We start from the raw sequence: 17751 nt of genomic DNA on the forward strand, positions 1-17751 counted from the left end.
ACAGTGTCCGTTCCAAGGAGCCATGCTCTAGACACCCACTTCTCAAATGCTTATTTCTGGAAATGAGAATATTTTCAGTGTTTAAGAAGTTCCTTCCTACGGGCAGAAACAGGGCAGTGCTTTGGTCTCCAAGTGGGGACACGTCAAGAGAAGAGAGTGTCATTGGATCTGTGTCTCCCAAGCTGCCTCCCTTTTATTCGCTCACTGACTCTCTCTATAATTATCTCTTTTAAAATGTCAGTCGCTCTCACCCAGAAGACCAAGAGCAATCAGCCACAAACTGAACTTTAGAAGCTTTTAAAACACCCTGGCTGTCTGCCTGGGAGATGGGATTTCTCAAAGGCATCCCTCAGCACTGTCAGGGAAGCTGACATTGAGCGACAGAGGAGGAGCCCCTCCCTTCTCTCTCACCCTGGCCTGAGCCCCTTCCCGAGGCAGCAAAGGGAGGAGGGACTGAATACCTCTTGAGCAGAGCCTGATGGAGGCTCACTGGGTGGGGGTCGTTGCTGGAGATGGCCCTTGGCCTTGAGTCCCTCTTACGGCACCCTGTGGGGGACAGAGGCCCAAGAAATATGTATGGCTATTAAGGAGACCACGGTCAAGGTGAAGAAATAGGGATCCATCGTGCCCAACTGAGAAAAGTGTGGCTGTTTTCTAATCACCTCTGGTGCTCAGAATCTCTCCAGATGGTGACACTTGAAAGCAACTGGACAAAGATTCATCATAGCAAAGGGACAGTAGCAGAGGAAATGAGGCCAGCATTTATCTCCTCAAGTCAAACCTTGGGGTTGAGCTCAATTTATCCCTAAATGCTACGTCCCTGGTGATAGTTGATGCCTTTCAAATGAAGCCATCTTCCCCACACGGCTCAGGAAGCCTCCTTCTCCTGCTGTCCTGACCACTTGCATTTTTAAATGCATCTGCAGAGATACAGCTCCGTGGGAACAGAAGAGATTCCATCTTAAAGCAAAGCTTTTTTCCCCTGGATCATGGCAAATCTCTGGAGAGTGATCACTCAGTCTGTGGGTCACTCTGCCGACTCCCTGAGTCCTGTTCATAGTTCCACAGACCCCACAATGGAGGTCCCTGGCCTGCACATTAAATCCTGTCCCAGTGACCCCTGAGGGCAGGGGCCCCTAATTTGGATGAGATGTTTTACTGGAGTGTATATAGAGTCACCACAAGTCTTAAAATTAAAGTTCTCTTTCTAATGACATGAAGGATCAAAATTCCTGGGTACAATTAGGTTGATTAAATTGAGTCCTGTGTCGAATATGCCTGTAGCTCAATAAAGTTAATGCAGCTTTCAGAGAGGCCCGGCACAGAGGCCGGGAACAGCCCAGGTCCTGAGAGAATCCGGCCCACTGCGGTTTTTAAATTAGAAGTTTGATTGCTTGCGACACCATCTCAAAATGGTACCAGCCCAAAGAAACTGAATTTTCCATTAGCCGTGGAAAAAAAATGACAGATATTTAATTAAACCACTTAGAGATTAGGCAAAGGCTTATTGATGGAGAGAGGGCTGGATATCTTTATAAGCAAAGTCAGGAAATTCACTGGTGTGCCACATCTTTAAAGCTGATGTGAATTCACAGAGCCTTGAGCAGTCCGGGATATGTCTGCTGCTCCAGCAGGAAGCTGCCCCGCCTGCCAACCCCCAGAAAAAAATAAACTCTGAAACCTGTTTATAAAGCACTCGGTGGTCACTGAGGAACATCACACCAAACTTAAAGTGTGAAATAAAGAAGCTGTTTTAATTAAAGTTGACAAAGCAACCACCAAGTCCATCCAGCTCTTGCTAGGAGGTGATTTACTGCAGAGGCAGATTGGCTTGTACATCTTTGGAAGAAAGAACTTTGTGGTCAGTGCTGGAGGGCAGGTCATGGGAAGGATCCGGCATCCCAGATGGAAACCAGCCAAGGTCTGCAAAACAGGAAGCAGCAAGGCTCCGTGCTGCAGGAATGCTGTGCAGCCTCTGGGACAGCCACGGCTGGTCCCAGCGGGGGGCAGGTCACCTTCGTTGCTTGGTAATTCATACATCCATGGCTTTCAAAGGTGGATGAAATAAACTTTTGTAAATTCCCCCAAAGAGGTAGTTCTCCACTCCAGCTCCCTTTGAACATCCTCCGGGGAGCTTTTTGGAAATGCTGGTGTCTATTCCAAACCAACTGAGTCAGACTGTCTGGACCCAGGGGTTCCAAAAAGCTCTTCAGGTACCTGCAAAGGGATGCCCTCAGGGCTGTGGAAGAGGTCAGTTGTAAAAAGAATCAAAGGGTCTCAAGCTCTAAATTCTGACAAACCTGGGCTCAGGTCCTGACTAAGTCACTAATCTAAGTCACTCAATGTCTGTGTCTTGGTGTCACCAACTCCATTCTCCAGGCCTCAGGTTCTTTAACTGGAAAGAGTCACTGGTGGTAACTTCTTAGAAAGCTCCTGAAGGTTGAGTAGGGAAACAAGTGTCTGCGTGGCACATAGAGGTCCCCCCAAAGGAATTGATTTCTTCCCCTTTAGCAATGCATCGACACTTACCTCCCTCAAATGATTCTGCTGTGGATGTGCATGATGGGTACACACGGTGGTGGGATTCACTTTGTAGCCAGTGCCCAGAGGAGATGATTTTTGTCTCCCTGCTTTGTTCTCTGAAGAACCTCTGCTGCTTGGTAGCTGGGAGAATATACTCACAGGTCTTCCACACTTTCTGCTCCTGCAGCTGCCACAGAAGTGTCCTTTTCATTCGATGTTGGAAATGGGCCAGTGGAGATTGTAGTGAGGTCACCCTCCCCTCTCAATGATGACCAGTGGCACCGGGTCACTGCAGAGAGGAATGTCAAGCAAGCCAGTCTCCAGGTGGACCGGCTGCCCCAGCAGATCCGCAAGGCCCCAACGGAAGGCCACACCCGCCTGGAACTCTACAGCCAGCTGTTCGTTGGTGAGTACCAGAAGGACAATCGTGACTTCCCTGTTGGTTTTAAGAAACTTCACCAGAAAAAAAAAAAATTCTGAAGGGGGTTTTGATAGAAATCCTTCCAAAATAAGTTTCTGGTCCTCTTGTCTCTTCTAAGGCAGAATAGAAAGAGAACTTTCAGGAGACCTGGATTTGACATCACCCCCCTACTTTCTGGATTCAGGGTCCTTAGCCACAACTTCAGAGTGTGAACTGGGATGCCCCTTGGGCCCTCTGATGTCTGCAGTTTTAGATTTGTGATTTTAGACTATGTAAAGTTATTTGATTATTTAGGGCACTTACAACTGGGAGGGAGGGAGGGAGGGAGGGAGGGATAGAAGAAGGAGGAAGGGGAGGGGGAATGGGTTCTCTAAGTTCAAGTTTGCTTGAAACGGTGAGTAAGGGGAGAGGGGGAGCAAAGGAAGGAGCAAAAAAGGTAATGGACGAAGTTTAGATTTTCTGAAGTGACAACTAGCCATCGTTCTTTTCTCTGCCCATTCTCAAGTTTCTAGGCAGAGAAAGACTGAGACTTGGGCTGACCTGGTGTACCTCCAGGTGGGAAAGAAGCCAGTGCTAATCAGAAAGTTAAAGCCAGCCAAAAAGCCCATGAAGGAGGTCCAGCCACTGGTCTTCCTCACCAATGTCATTGTCATTGCTATTGACACATTCCAGGTGAACCTAACATTGCCGCAGAGCCATATCGCTCTCCATGAAGTTTAATTGTTTTCCAGAATATTCATATTTCAGGAAGTTAGCAGCTTTCCTCTGACGGTGGATCTGAAGGACTTTGTGGAGGCACAACCTTAGACCCACTCTCTGGGTTTCTGGGGGCTCCTTGATCAGTTCAGCCAACTGCGGCAGGCTCCACCCAGCAAGCTGGCTGTGACCTGGTGCTATTCATATTCATCACAGCTGTTGCCTGGGTGCCACCCTGATGGTAGAGCCTCACCAAGGGTCAGCTAATGTTAAAGAGGACCAGAGTCCCCACAGTGTCTTTCACAGTTGCTTTGGGATGATCAAAGAACATTAGAAAGTCATTTTTTAAAAAAGATAAAATTGGGTGGCCACTCCTTTCATGTGATGAGGGCAAACTACAGAACGAAAGCGTCAGTTGATGAGCTTTGAAAAGGAGACCGACCTGTTAACAAGCCCATCCATCAGAGGCCATGAAGAGATTTACGGGTTTTTAAATAAAATAGTCTGCAACCTCACTGGGAACTCACCTCTTTTCCAAATCCTTCCATCAAATAGCGATCTCAGAATCCATCCGCTAAATATCAGGCCCATTGATTCCTGCTAAGCACGATGAGCAGATTTCACTTCATCAGTATGTCCTCCCATCTCACCTAGAGCAAGTTTCTTCCTAAATTCTGCTAATCCCAAACATGCTGGGCCTATTCTACTTGGTTTTCCTTATACTGGGTGACTCTACTTGGCCCAATTTCCCATTTTTCTCACCTTGGCCCCAGATACAGGTGTCCAACATGAGTTTTATCAGTTTGCACCCACACCTGAAAGGGGTCTGAAAGAATTTTGGAGACCTAGTCAGTCTGTAAGATGAAAAGGGAAAGAGCATTTATGGTGGTCTGGAAAGGGAGGTTGATTCATTTAAAGAAAAAGACATATGAGCAGAGCAGAACAGAGAGTGAAATCAGAATTCACAGACAAATGAAATGTGAGGGACAGGCAGCAAAGGACACCTCAGGGACAATGAAGAGAACCAGGAAGAGCAAAGGAAGGAAAAGAGGAGAAGGTAATGTCACAGGAGGAAAGGGCTTTGTGGAAAAGGTAATAGCAAGGCTATCAACTGCCACGAGTTTAAAAAAAAAACCCATAAAGAGGATTCTGCAGTGGGCTCAGGTTGAGTCAGCGACTTCTTTTCACCTGATAATAAAAGGTGGTCTCGCGTTCCAGTTTCTAATTTCCTGTGATCTCAGAAGCAGGCCTGGAGCGCATCTCTCAGACACAAACTAGTTGAGCCCATCTGAGAAATTTGGTTCTGCAGCAGAAGAACAATATTGTTCTGCATCAGGCTAAGTGCAGGGGAGCATCAATTTTGGATAAAACAAGTTCAAGTTCAACAGCTGTGAATCCCAAAGCCAGTTCTCCCACAATCATTCAGTAAGATGCAGGCAACCCATGGACTGGTTTCAGTTCAGCTCTGGTTAAAAATATTTCCTTGATCAAGTTACCCCTACTTCCTCTCTGAGCCTCTTTCCTGTCTGTCCAGTAAAGCAGTTGGACTAGCTGTTCCCCAATTCCTTCTAACTTTAGGCCTCTATGATGAGGTGCTTAGTGACTGATAAGACCTGGGCTGCCAGGGTGCAGACCTTCCCACAGGGTTGCATGCTTAACAAAATGGGCTTCAGATGCCACCTCGGCCATTTGCCAACTTGAAGACCACTGATAAATCACTTAATATTTCTTTATTTAATTAGAACACATTTGTCTCTGAATTAAATGAGCTACTCCAGGTAAATCACTCAGGAGAGCACCTAGCACTACATATGAGCTCCTTCTTTTTATCACCCTTTCCTTCTCACCCCCTTTGTTTTTCCACCATGTAACTTTTGAACACCTTCTAAAGAAACGTCTTTCAACGGGCTCGTCTCTTGCTCCTCAGACACTAATAAGAAATGTGATCCCTTCAACCTGCACAAATGCCCCTCAAGTCCTTTGCTTTCCTGCCACAGAGGTCCCTGGCAGTAAGCAGGGGCCCAGGAAATCTTCTCACAGTCAGCCAGAAAAGCAAGCAAGAATATCACATGAACCAATAAAGAAGATGTGAGATATATATATATACACACACACACATACATACACACACAATGGAATATTACTCAGCCATAAATAAGAATGAACTTATGTCATTTGCTGGTAAATGGAGGGATTGAAGACTATCATACTAAGTGAAATAAGCTAATCCCAAAAAACCAAAGGCCAAATGTCCTGTCCAATTTGTGGAAACTAACCCAAAACAAGGGAGGTTGGGAAAGGCAATAATAGAAATCCACTGGATTAGACAAGGGAAACAAAGGGAAGGGAAGAAGTTTGGGAATAGGAAATACAGTAGAAATAATCTGTCACAAGTTTCCTAGGCATAACCATGGTAACTCCACATCATGTACAACCGCAAGAGCGGGATCCTAAGTAGCATACGTTATACTCTATGTATGTGTAATCTGCCAAAATACATTCTACTTGATTTATAATTAAAAAGAACAATCACACACAAAAAAATGAGTCCATCAAAAAAGATCACCCTAGGTCACCATCAGCAGCCCAGCTGTGGCAGTGTTGCTCACAAGCTCCCTCTGGTTCTAGAGAAGGGGGGCTTTGAAGGACCTGATGCTAAAGCACTCTGAAAGCGGTTCCTGGCCCGGTAAACGGAGTGGATGTGGAGGTGCCACTTTCTGCGTCAGCAAGGCCAGACTCACATGCCCTTTTCCAAAGTATCTGAAAAAATAGAGAAGATAGAGCTGTCACTCTACATCTAAAATATAATTAGAAGTTGTCATTCAGAAAGGGCTAGCACAGGTCATTTGGAAGTAATAAGCTAGTTACGATTCTGTTCTAGTAGAAAATTAACAAGGAAATCTAAAATTTACAAGGCACCCAAGAGGGAAAAAGCAGTTGCTGGCGTTTGTTTGAAAACCACAGGAAACTTCTTCCTACTTTTGATCCAAATGGGCCACTAGCACATGAGGAGCTCCGGTCTGGCCTGGCAGAGGCACTTGTGGCACATGGTGGCAGGTACTCTCAGCCAGCCAGGCCGAAGTCCTCCAGGGCAGCCGTGGCCAGATTCCCTTCAGGTGGTGGGAGAACTTTGGACATGCTCCTGGTCATTGTCAGTCTGAGGGACTCCAGGCTGGCCTGAGCCAAAGCCCCCGTTGGCACCAAGCCTTCCCAGGGAGTCTGGAGTCCAGGCAGCTGGGCAGCACTGTGAGGGAGAGGGTGTCCACAGGGACCCACCAGCCAGTGAGCACAGGCCTTAGAAGGGAGCCAAGCAGGCCCGTCAGAGCAGGCTCTGGTTTAGGTGGCCAGAGTATAACTTGGAAGTCATCCAAGGAGGTCAGAGTTCAGAGACATGGAGGCTGCTTCAGAAAGACATCCCACTCCTGAGAGTCTCCATGAGAGGGAAGTTTGGGTCATCTTAACTGGTGATGAGTGTCCAGGGTCCACATACTTGGTGCACCACTTCTGAAATCTCTATGGAGGCAAAAGGAGGAGGTGTCTCTGCTGTGCAGCATGTAGCTGGAGGAGCCAAAAGTCATTCTGGGTCCTTCAAGCTCTGATGTGATGGGTGCGAACTCCACTTGGAGATCCAGGGAGGACCACTGTCTTCAGGGTGGCTTAGAGACAGGTGGGGAGGAGGGACACCACCGCCGCCTCCTCCAACAGCCTGTCTGGTGGGAGACCTTTCTCACCTGAGTGCAGCGGAGTTTGTAGAAGAGCTGAGGTTTATGAAATAGACTTGTAAGTAAACGAAGATTCGATGTGAGGGCCATTCCCTGAGCTGAGCTTGGCTGGCAGTCCCATAAAAGGGCCCGGATTCCTCCACCTTAATAAGACAGCTTGTTTGGTCGGCTGTTCCTCATACCCACGGCATCCAAAATCAAGAACCAGCTGCAATGCCAAGTGATTGGAAGAGCGGAGAGGAAGTCACATTTGTGTGCAAGGGAAAAAATCAGGATCCCAGCCATAAACGCACCCAAATCTGCACATGAATAAAATGGTCATCCCTCCTGTCTAGGAAGTTCACAATATCCAGGTTTGATCCTCAGCACTGCAAAAGGGAAAAAAAAAAGTGTGTGTTTACACACACACACACACACACACACACGATCCAAATTTCCAAATTGCAGGAATTATAACAACAAATGTGTGCTTTCCCCCACTTTTTAATTGGTAAATTACAATTATACATAATGGTGGTATCATTGTTACATATTCACACATGCACACAATGCAATAATATAATTTGGCCAATATCATTCCCTAGTATTTCCCCCTTTTCTCTCATCCTCCCTCTCCCTGGTCCCTTTCCTCTACTGTAGTGATCTCCCTTCAATTTGCATGACATTCCCTCACCTCTCTTTCTTTTCTTTTTTCCTCTCTAGCTTCCACATATGAGAGAAAGCATGTGACCCTTGACCTTCTGGATTTGGCTTATTTCACTTAACATAATATTCTTAAGGTCCATCCATTTTCCTGCAAATGGCATCATTTAATTTTTCTTTATGGCCAAATAAAACTCCATTGCATATAGACCATATTTTCCTTTGTCCATTGATGGACACTTGGGCTAGTTCCATAATTTTGCTATTGTGATTGGGTGTGCATGTATCACTGTAGCATGCTGACTTTAATTCTTTAGGGTGAATCATGAGGAGGGGTATAGCTGGATGAAACTGTGTTTCCATGCCCAGTCTTCTGAGGAACCTCCATACTTACTTCCGTAGAGGTTGTACTAATTTACAGTCCCACCAGCAGTGGAAAAGAGTTCCTTTTCCTCCACATCCTCTCCAGCGTTTACTGTTGTTGGTTGTATTCCTGATGGCTGCCATTCTGACTGGTGTGAGATGAAATCTTAGTGTCGTTTTGATGTAATGATGGTGAACATTTTTTCATATCTGCACTGCCATTTGTATTTCTTCTTTTGAGAAATGTGGGTTTAGTTTGTTTGCCCATTTATTAAATGGTTTATTTGTGGGGGGGTTTGCATTTAGGTTTTTTTTTTTTTTTGAATTTTTATATAGTCTGCATAGCAATCCTCTGTCAGGAGAGCAGTTAGCAAAGACTTTCTGTGGTTTTCTCCCATTTTCTTTTAACGTGGACTCAGCAGTAAGGACATGAGTGCAGGCTGAGCGGTCCAGGGGAACACCTCGAGGCCACGTCACCTATCTAATCCACACAAGACCCTAGGAAGTGGATCCTATGGCTAGTTCCTCTTTCACTTTCACAGGGAAGAAACTGAAGTTAAGATGAATTAACTCCCCCGAGGTCCTGCATCTAATAGGGAACAAGAAGGGATTTGATCCCAGCTGTTCCAATTTCAGACACTCAACATTTTACTTCTCCAAATTAAATCTGCACTGGGCAACGTTGCACAGGCCAGGGGGGCTCTGTGCATGGCCAGGACACCAGGGCAGAGAGACCAGCGCTCAGCCTCACTGTGTGCCTGAGAGCTGTTTTCATTCTGTTCAAGTTCACACGAGAAAGTGTGCAGGAGCAGGGACAGGAGGGTTCCTGGTCCACTGGGTCTGTCAATTGGTGTCAATTGAAGGTCAGCTCTCCTCATCCTAAGAGAGGACGTAGTTTTCCAACTTGGAGAGGGAGCCTGGAAAGGGCGTTTCCGTCTTCCCGTGGAGACTGGGAGCTGGGAGCTGGGTGCCTCTTCTGTGAGGTTTACATTTCAGAGTGGCTCCAGGTCCCTGAGGAAGACATTTTCAGTTGTAAAACTCCCCCAAAAGGCTTTTGAAAAGATTTACACCTGAAAGGGACAGAGAAAGAAATAGCAATTACTGTACAAGTTTTCTAAAGTAAGTAAGAACAGGAGGTCAGAGGTCCAAATGCCTGTCTGTGGTTAGGCAAGCTGAGGGGAACTTAAGGCCATGTTGGTCCAGGTACACAAGACCCTTTGTCTGGGATGACACCATGGCCAAGGGGCACTTGGAGACACTGTGCTACCTTTAGCTATAGGCTGTGCTGGAAGTTCACAAAACACACAGAAAAACCCACCCCAACCAAGATGTGCACACTCCAAATGACAGCAGAGCACAGTGGGGATGTACTTTACTCAGTGGTGGGGTCTCTAGTAGGAGAATGTCATTGACAGGGATGGAGGTCAGGCTGGCATGAGATGGGTCAACCTGGCAGACAGAGGATCACTCCAAACACAAAGGGATGGATCAAGAAGAGAATCTCAGGCAGAAGCACTCTTCTCAGGGGATGAGACTTCTCCCTTGATGTGTCTATGATGTGGAAAAAAATATCTTCTTTTTTTTTTTTTGACATAAACTCCCTTAAAGAGTTTATTATGAAATCAGGGAAAACCAAAATTTCTATTCATTTATCAATATGCATACATATCTATTAATATTACAATGTGCCAAAACAGTTTCCTTTTATAGGTATAAAACAAAGCAACATTGAAGACAAAGCATGAATGTAAGAGAAGGAGGTAATAACTACCATTTTCACTGGTAGAACACCTCAGCTTTGACAATGAAAACATTAGGTATTTCATGAAGATTATTCAAAAGATAATGCTCAAAATGGGTTTTGTAAATCATTTATTATGATTGAAAGGGAAGAAAATGATAGGAGACAAATATTACAATTAAACATGAAACACTATTCTCATGTAACCAATCATAATAACATATTTTGAATTTTTTAAATGGCTATATAAGTAATTTTCCAGAAAATAAAAGTTTCACATCATCAGTTACAGAAAATTGATTTCTTTCCATCAAAATATTTAACTCCTGCCTTCCTTCCTTATCTTCCTTCTTTTCTTCCTTCCTTTCCTTTCCTCTTATGATATAAGCTGTTGAAATCAACATGGATTCCAAGTCTACATCACATTCTTCTGTTCTTCTCTCCACATCCCACAGGCCATTCTGAAATTCCCCCTTCCCTTGGATTCCTGGGCAGTACGCTGCCGTGACCAGCATGGCCAAACGAGCAGGTTCTGGTGAGGGGCAATGGGAGATCAGAAAAAATAAGGAGTCACACACTCAGATCTTGAGGATAAAGCTGGGATTGGGTGGAGTGATGCTCTCTGATGGAGAAGTAGGTCTAAAGAATTACACCAGCAATCTTTATTATATATGTGTCATTAATCAGATTAAAGACTATGCAAGCATTATTCTTTGTATTCATGAAAGTTACAGAGTTAACAACAGTATGCAGCTATTTCCTCAGTTGCAATGTGCAGAGTTAGGAGCATTGTGCAGCTCTCAAGAAAGTCCATTGTTTAAAGTTACTAATTCCCAGGCAGGTGGAGGAGCAGCAGAACTGGTGAAACATAGTGGTTATCTTAGCAAAGAAGTTCCTTCATTCCTAGGAGCTGTGTGCCTGAGAGCAAGGCCGAAGCTGATAAGACTCTAGCAACAGAGTTTCCCCATGGAGAGCATTGCCATGGCAACCAGGCATCCTACACCTTTGCATAGAAACTTTCCAAGTTACCAAGCCTGCCACAGCCATGAAGTCATCAATCTCAGACACTGGTCTCCCAATCACTGTCACTGCTCTCACAGTATGCTGTCCTGCTTTTCCTGTGTCCTCCTGGGCCACTGCTATAGTCTCCCCTGTGTTCTCCTCCTCTACTTGACCATTAAATGTTGAAAGGCCACAGAGCATCCTCTCTCCTCCATCCACACATTGTCCTGCAAGATCTGGTCCAGCCCAACATCTAATGGCCTCCAATACTGCTTATGCACCAGTAAATCTTCAGGCTTCACTTTTCTCAGGAACTCCAGACCCATTCATCCACCTGTCTACTTGGATGTCTAAAGAGCATCTCAGAATAAACATGGCAGGAAAAAAATCTCCATGCCTACCCCAAGCCTTGGTGTCTCCACCAACCTTCCCCAGCTCAGTAAATGACATCACCATTTTTGCTCAACATTTGAAGTTACTCTTAATTTTCCTCTTTACCTTCTTTCTTCTCCATCTCCTACAACCCCACCTCTAAACCATGCCACAAGAGCACCCACCACCTCAAGTCCCACCTTTGTCAATGCCACTTTGCTTCTTGCTTGGATGACAATAACCAGCATTCTCCCTGGTCTCTGCAGTCACTGCTCTGCTTGAACATAACAAAGCTTGTTCCTGCTGCGTAGCATTTGCACTGGGTTCCCTCGCCTGAAATACCTCCCCAGACATCAACAATCCACTTCTTCCTGAGGATCTTATCTCAGCTTCTACCACCTCCTATGGAGACCTTCTCTGACCATGTAATCTCAAGTAGCCAGGCAGCCACCCATTCCAGTTCTCCTCGGGATGGGTAATATGTTCATTTACTTTTGTGTCCTCCTACTCGAAGGTAAGCTACCTGACAGCAGAAACTGAGAATAATACGGTCCCACCAACCACTGGGCAGTGCTTTCTCTGTGAACATTTACTGAGTTAACAACTGAATAAATCAATAAATTAAATTCTATAATTTTTGCTATTTCTCTGACTTAATAGATTCAAAATTAGATCATCCCATTTCTAAAGCAAGAAATAAGCATTCTTCAAAATTCTTTTCATAAAATTTGATGATATTTGTCGTCTTTGGAAATATCTTTTTTCACCAAGTATCAGAGACTGAAATCAAGCATGACAGAAGAAAAAAAAAGTCACAGAGAAAAATCAGAATATTATGAAAGCCACCATTGGATCAGTCTTGACCTTGAATGTAGTTTTCCATCTCCATAATATCAAATTGAGGTCTTGCCTCTTTGGCACTAGCTGAGATATCAGTTGGGAGCCTAATTATAAGTTTCTGCCCCAAACCTAGATGACTGGTCTCTGATTCACTTCCAGATAGGGATAGGAAATGATATCATGATGAGAAACCATTTGTCATAAGAAAATAAATAAATAAATCAAATCATTTGCTAGATAGAATCTAGTTTAAAAATGATGTCAATAAACTCTACACGAAGCAAAAATGCAAATGAGTGCTGGCGTCTGCAAACTGGAATACCCACTGCTCCCAGCTGTTCACCACCAAGCCGACCAGCACTCGTCTTCTGTTCTTAGCCTGACCACTGACCCAGAGCTCTGCCCTGCTGCCTCCTGAGTCAGCTGCTCTCTCTCTTCTCAGCAAAGCTACCCTAAACCCAGCCCCACTACAGGCAACAAGGGTCCTTCTCCACTAATGGCTGCCATTTTCATTTTCTGCCCTTTACTGAACAAAACTAATTAACTTTTGCAATTCCAGCTGTCTGTTTTGCAGTTAGAGTCTTAACATATAAAGAGAATAAAGTAAGTCACAAGCTTTACTCTTTTTGTATATGCTCCCAACATAATGAAATTGACAGTGTTCCTTGAACCTCTTCTAAGCCCTCAACTAGAAGGCAGTCTTGAACTACCTGTTTCCACAGCAGCGGAGCTGCTTACTTGAAGGCAGAGGTCATGAGTGTAGAAACTGTGAAGAGAAACATCTTGAACCTAATATTGGAAGCCAACTTATGGTTCACCTTCTGTATAAAGTAGCTCATGTGCCACAAGAGCAAAACCTTCAGGGACTCTGGTCTCCCGTGCCAACTTTCTCATGACATGGGATGGTCTGACCCAGAGGAGTCATGTTAATAGAAAGGCACCAGTTGTGCAATCAATATTTTCCAAAATGTCTAACAAGTTTTTCAAATAATCATGACATCAATTTTTTTTATTCTTCCAATAAGGACTCAACCAAACTTCATGATAATAAGTGGCAAGTATTGCATAGAAAATTATTGTTCAGTAATTAGCGTAAGTGACTCAAATACCCAACAGATAGGTACCCGCAAGCCCATAGTTCCTCTGCAGTACACTAAGAAAGTGAGAGAGAAGATACCCACTTTCGTTACTTCTGCCCTCAGATAAGCAGGGTTATTTCCCACTAATGCTTCATTCTATCCTTTCTCCTTGCCCGGGTCTCGTTTTCTTCGAGTCCCCTGGATATGCAGAACTGTGGTCTCTCCTCATTTCACGGTCCTCTTGTCACATCCTGACAGTGTTGTGCATTCATTTTATTCTTTCTTTTTTAACCATTTCCAATTTCACTTTCTCTATCACTGACACCCACTGGAGTATACTGTATGTTTGCCCTTCTAACCCTCCCTCTACGTTTTTGTCCAAAAAATATGAGTGTTCCTGAACATTTGTAGTGTTTTTTTTTCCCATCATGCTTTACATAAATGGTATTGTGCTACAAATCCCATTCTGTTTCTTCATCTTCTCACTAGCCTTATGTTTTCTCTTTGTGTAATTCTGTGAATTCTATTCTGTGACTATGTTCCATTTTGGGTATGTACTAGGCATCCTTTATCCCATCTCCTAATGATGAATACCTGGTTTTCTTGGTGAGCCTCTTGATTCACTGTTCCTTAGACCAACATACAATTCCCATCTTTATAGCGTTCTTCATCTCACAGTTTGTTTCTGCTCTGGACCTCTACTTTCGTTTCCCTGGCCCCTGCCCCTAACTTGTTAAGACTCCTAGTGCTGGCTTCTTTCCCTGTTGTCCACAAAGATGTACCAGTATCCACGCTGTCCTCCTGAGTGAAACAGGAGGCCCAGCACCCACTCCTGTCCCGCCTGTCACCTACAAGCGGCAACTTCTATAGTTCTAACTGTGGAATAGCATGAATATATTTACTCACAATTGCTTACCAAAAAACAGTGATATTTAAGTTTTTCTTTTTACTGACACTTACTTCCCACACCCTCTAATCTCCTCCTAAATTCCTTTTAATTCAGTTCAATTCCCAGCACTACAAAAGGAAAGACACTGGCCCCAAAGGGACTCCTTCTGGGACCCTGCTACCGACAAACACCTTAGCTGGTTCCCATATTCAAATCAACACTCTGAAGATATTGGTTAGCTATCTTTTAAAGCCAGCATGCTACTGAGGGGGTTGACATAGGTGAAGTTCTTATTTCTGTCTTTTGTCCCTGAAAGCTTTTAAGAACTTCTTTTTTTTTTTTTTTAGTTCCCATAACTTTACTAGAATGCAGGAGTTTGTAACCCTTTGGGGGTCATGGATCCTTCTGGAAATCTAGGGAAGCCTCTATCTGCCTTCCCAGAACAATGTCTTATATGAAGAAAATAAAATATACACAATTACAAAAGAAACATGATATAACTGAAATAAAGTCTTCGAGACGTTTAAAACATCAAATTTTTGATACAGTAGTTTTTCAAAACTATGCTTTAAATAACAAGACCTAGTGTGAATCCCACTAACTACCATAATTTCAGAGTAATCAAGAACATAAATTTTTTTTTCGATCTACAACTCCAAGGTAAGTTGAAAATCCCGTTTGTTTTCCTTGGCGGCAGTATACAAGCACTGCTCCTCATGCCTGCTGTGATTTTCCCGACATTCCCAACTGAAGGAGATGCTGCAGCTCTTCTAGTAGCTAATGCAAGTAAAGATGGAGGCTTTTCCTTGAAGGTGTTCTGAGTCCTGTGTGGGGACCCCGGGGTACAGGTCCCAGTGAATGTAGGTGCTGTTTGTTGTGGTTGGCTTTTCCACCCTCTTCAGGATTCCATCCAAAGTCGAAAACTGTGTCTTCTGGATAATTCTTCCCTCCTGTTTTTTTCAAACAGGTTATTGCTTGCCTTGATGCCACCTTTTCCCGAGGCTACTGTTAGGCAGACGCTGGCATTTCTACTTCCTCCCTCTGTGGTTCTCGGCTTTTCTTCATTTTTTTTTAAACCTCTTTGTCCTTTCCTGGATGCGTTAAAAGGAAGTATTTTGACTCCTTATTCCAACCCACAGAGCTGTTCTTCAGCTCTGTTTCTACTTTGCTACTCAACCTGTCCAAAGGAAGCTTTTTTTCAGCAATTATAAATGTTCTCATTTCAATATCTCCAACCACTTCACGTTCACAATAGTCATCTCTCTGAATTTTCAGTTTCAGGAAGGTATCAGTTTGCTAACTTTGATGCTACTCCTTTGCGTCAATGGCACCTCTTCTGCGCTCCCTGGTCCTGCCTCTGCCAGGGCAGGTGAGGCAGGGTGTGGGCTTCCACAGTCTCCTTCCTCAGTGCTCCTTCCACAGTGCTCCTTCCACAGTGCTCCCTGTCCTCAGGCCTCACCATGGAGGGCCTGAACTAGTTTCTCCCAGTGAGTTGAGGTTGGGAAGAAGTCTCCTGCCTCGGGACACAGAGCCCTGGGGTTGCCGTCCCTCTCCACCTTTCCTGTGTCCATTTCCAGTCCCTCACCCCTCCACACACTCAACTTCAAGGTGCCTCATTCCTGCTCAGCCAGGGCACAGTCATGTTCTAGTGTTGATTCCTAAGTCAGGGACCTATCACCCCGCTGAATCCATCTCTCACCACCCACGCCCTCATTAGTAACAGTCTCATTCCACACTGAAGCCTCTGTCTCCAAAATCGCCAAATCTAATGGTCTTTTGCGGCTATCTCACTTTCCCTGACTTCCAGGGGGACTTTGACCTTTATAACTTCTCCCTCCTTGAAGTCCTGACCTTGAGACTCCCTGCCATTCTGTTGTCTCAAGCTCTCTGCTGACTTCCTTCTCTTTCCCGTCTCAACCCTTCTGGTCTTGGTCCTCTACCCTCTTGGCATGGAAAGCCCAGGCCTCCAGGAGGGCCAGTTATAGAAGCTGTGATGATTCCTCCCAGATCCACCAGCCCAGCCTTGACCTGGGAACACATCTGTCAAGACTTGTCTGAAGTTTGGACTCTGGGAGACAAGACCAAGGTGCTAGGTGAAGGCCAGTGCTGGGGATTCTTCACTCTGAATTGAAAGGCACTAGCTATGGGTGTTTAAATAGATACTTCTAAAAACGTAAGAAAGAGGGGGAGACATGGGGAATGTAGGATCAGCAGAAAGATACTTATTTTGCTTCAAATATGAGCAGAATTTCTCAGCAGGGCACACAATATGCAAAATCCCGTACAGATATTTGTCAAAGGAATATTTAGGCAGAGTTCTCAGCTGAGAAATTTGAGGTCTGGAGTTGCATTAGAGTTTACTAATGTGCCTGTCAATTGTTTAAGATTTGGATCTGACCAGGAAGTGGCAATTTAGCCTGGAACTCTCTTATCCCCACCTGTGGACTTGGAACTGCAAGACCCCCTGCAGAGTGATACCCTCTGAAATCCATGCTGGCAAACTGGGCACAGGCAGAAGGATCAACCTCCACCACCCCCAGGGTCCAAGGCCCACTCCTGATGTGGCTTCAAAATCTCAGTGTTCAGCTTTGTGCTAGGTTTTTAAAAGTGTGCTTTCAGGGATGGCACCAAAGACGCGTGTCTCCTTTGCTGACCTGAGACCAGTTCCGGCACCCACATTCAATTGTGAACGTGGTGTTTCCCCTTCAGGCTCAGCCACCCTGTGGCTTCAGGGACGATGGTGAATGGCCCAGCCTATCTCAGGCGTTAAGCACTCTTCAGCGTTTCCCGTGTATAAACACAGCAACACCTAGAGACATATCAGATGGGGGGGAAGAAAGAGCCTTATGTGGTACACACCCCAAGTCCATATGGCAGCTGTAGATACAGCGAGACCACAGGTGGAAAAGCCAGACAGCCTGGCTGTCAGTCTGGACCCTTGCTTGCTCTGTGACATTGCACAAATCAACTTGCTGGGCTTCAGTTTCCTCATCTGTAAAATAGGGGTCATAATGAGACTTATCTTTGAGAGTTGAAATATATAAAGTTTTGGGGACAGGGCCTGGTACAGCCAGTCTTCTGTTAATATGAGTTTGCCCTGACACTACAGCCTCCAGAACCCCTTAACTCCACCCCCATTACAGAACAAAGTTTCATTTAGACACAAATTTGATGGCTTTCTGATGTTGGAACCCTGGTATTCCTTCAAATTTTTATTTTGAAATTTTATTCTGGTTTGATAGTTGGGAGTCACGTATTCTACATGCCCTTTACACTGTGCATGCAGTGATAATGAACTAAAAAAATCCATCCTGCTGCATGAAGTTATGAATGAGCGCTCATGAGCACCATCCAAAAGAGCAGTTCTCCAAAACCTCATTCTCTGAGTATGTCAAGGCCTTTTCCATGCATGCCCTTCAATACCCAGCCCACAGAGGACTCGAGGATCGATATCTGTCAAT

General features: G+C 44.8%; 1 protein-coding gene across 1 annotated transcript in view; it reads left to right on the top strand.

Moving 5' to 3' along the window:
• Nucleotides 1-17751, top strand: part of CNTNAP2 (contactin associated protein 2) — a 1934648-nt gene that overhangs the window by 1725111 nt on the left and 191786 nt on the right. Inside the window, exon 17 of the mRNA XM_081283562.1 lies at nucleotides 2711-2929. Coding sequence (XP_081139688.1) covers nucleotides 2711-2929 — 219 coding nt within the window. The remainder of the gene's footprint in view (nucleotides 1-2710; nucleotides 2930-17751) is intronic.

The sequence above is a fragment of the Spermophilus citellus genome, assembly GCF_964194105.1.
Source record: "Spermophilus citellus genome assembly, chromosome: 3".
NCBI classification, from domain to species: Eukaryota; Metazoa; Chordata; class Mammalia; order Rodentia; family Sciuridae; genus Spermophilus; species Spermophilus citellus.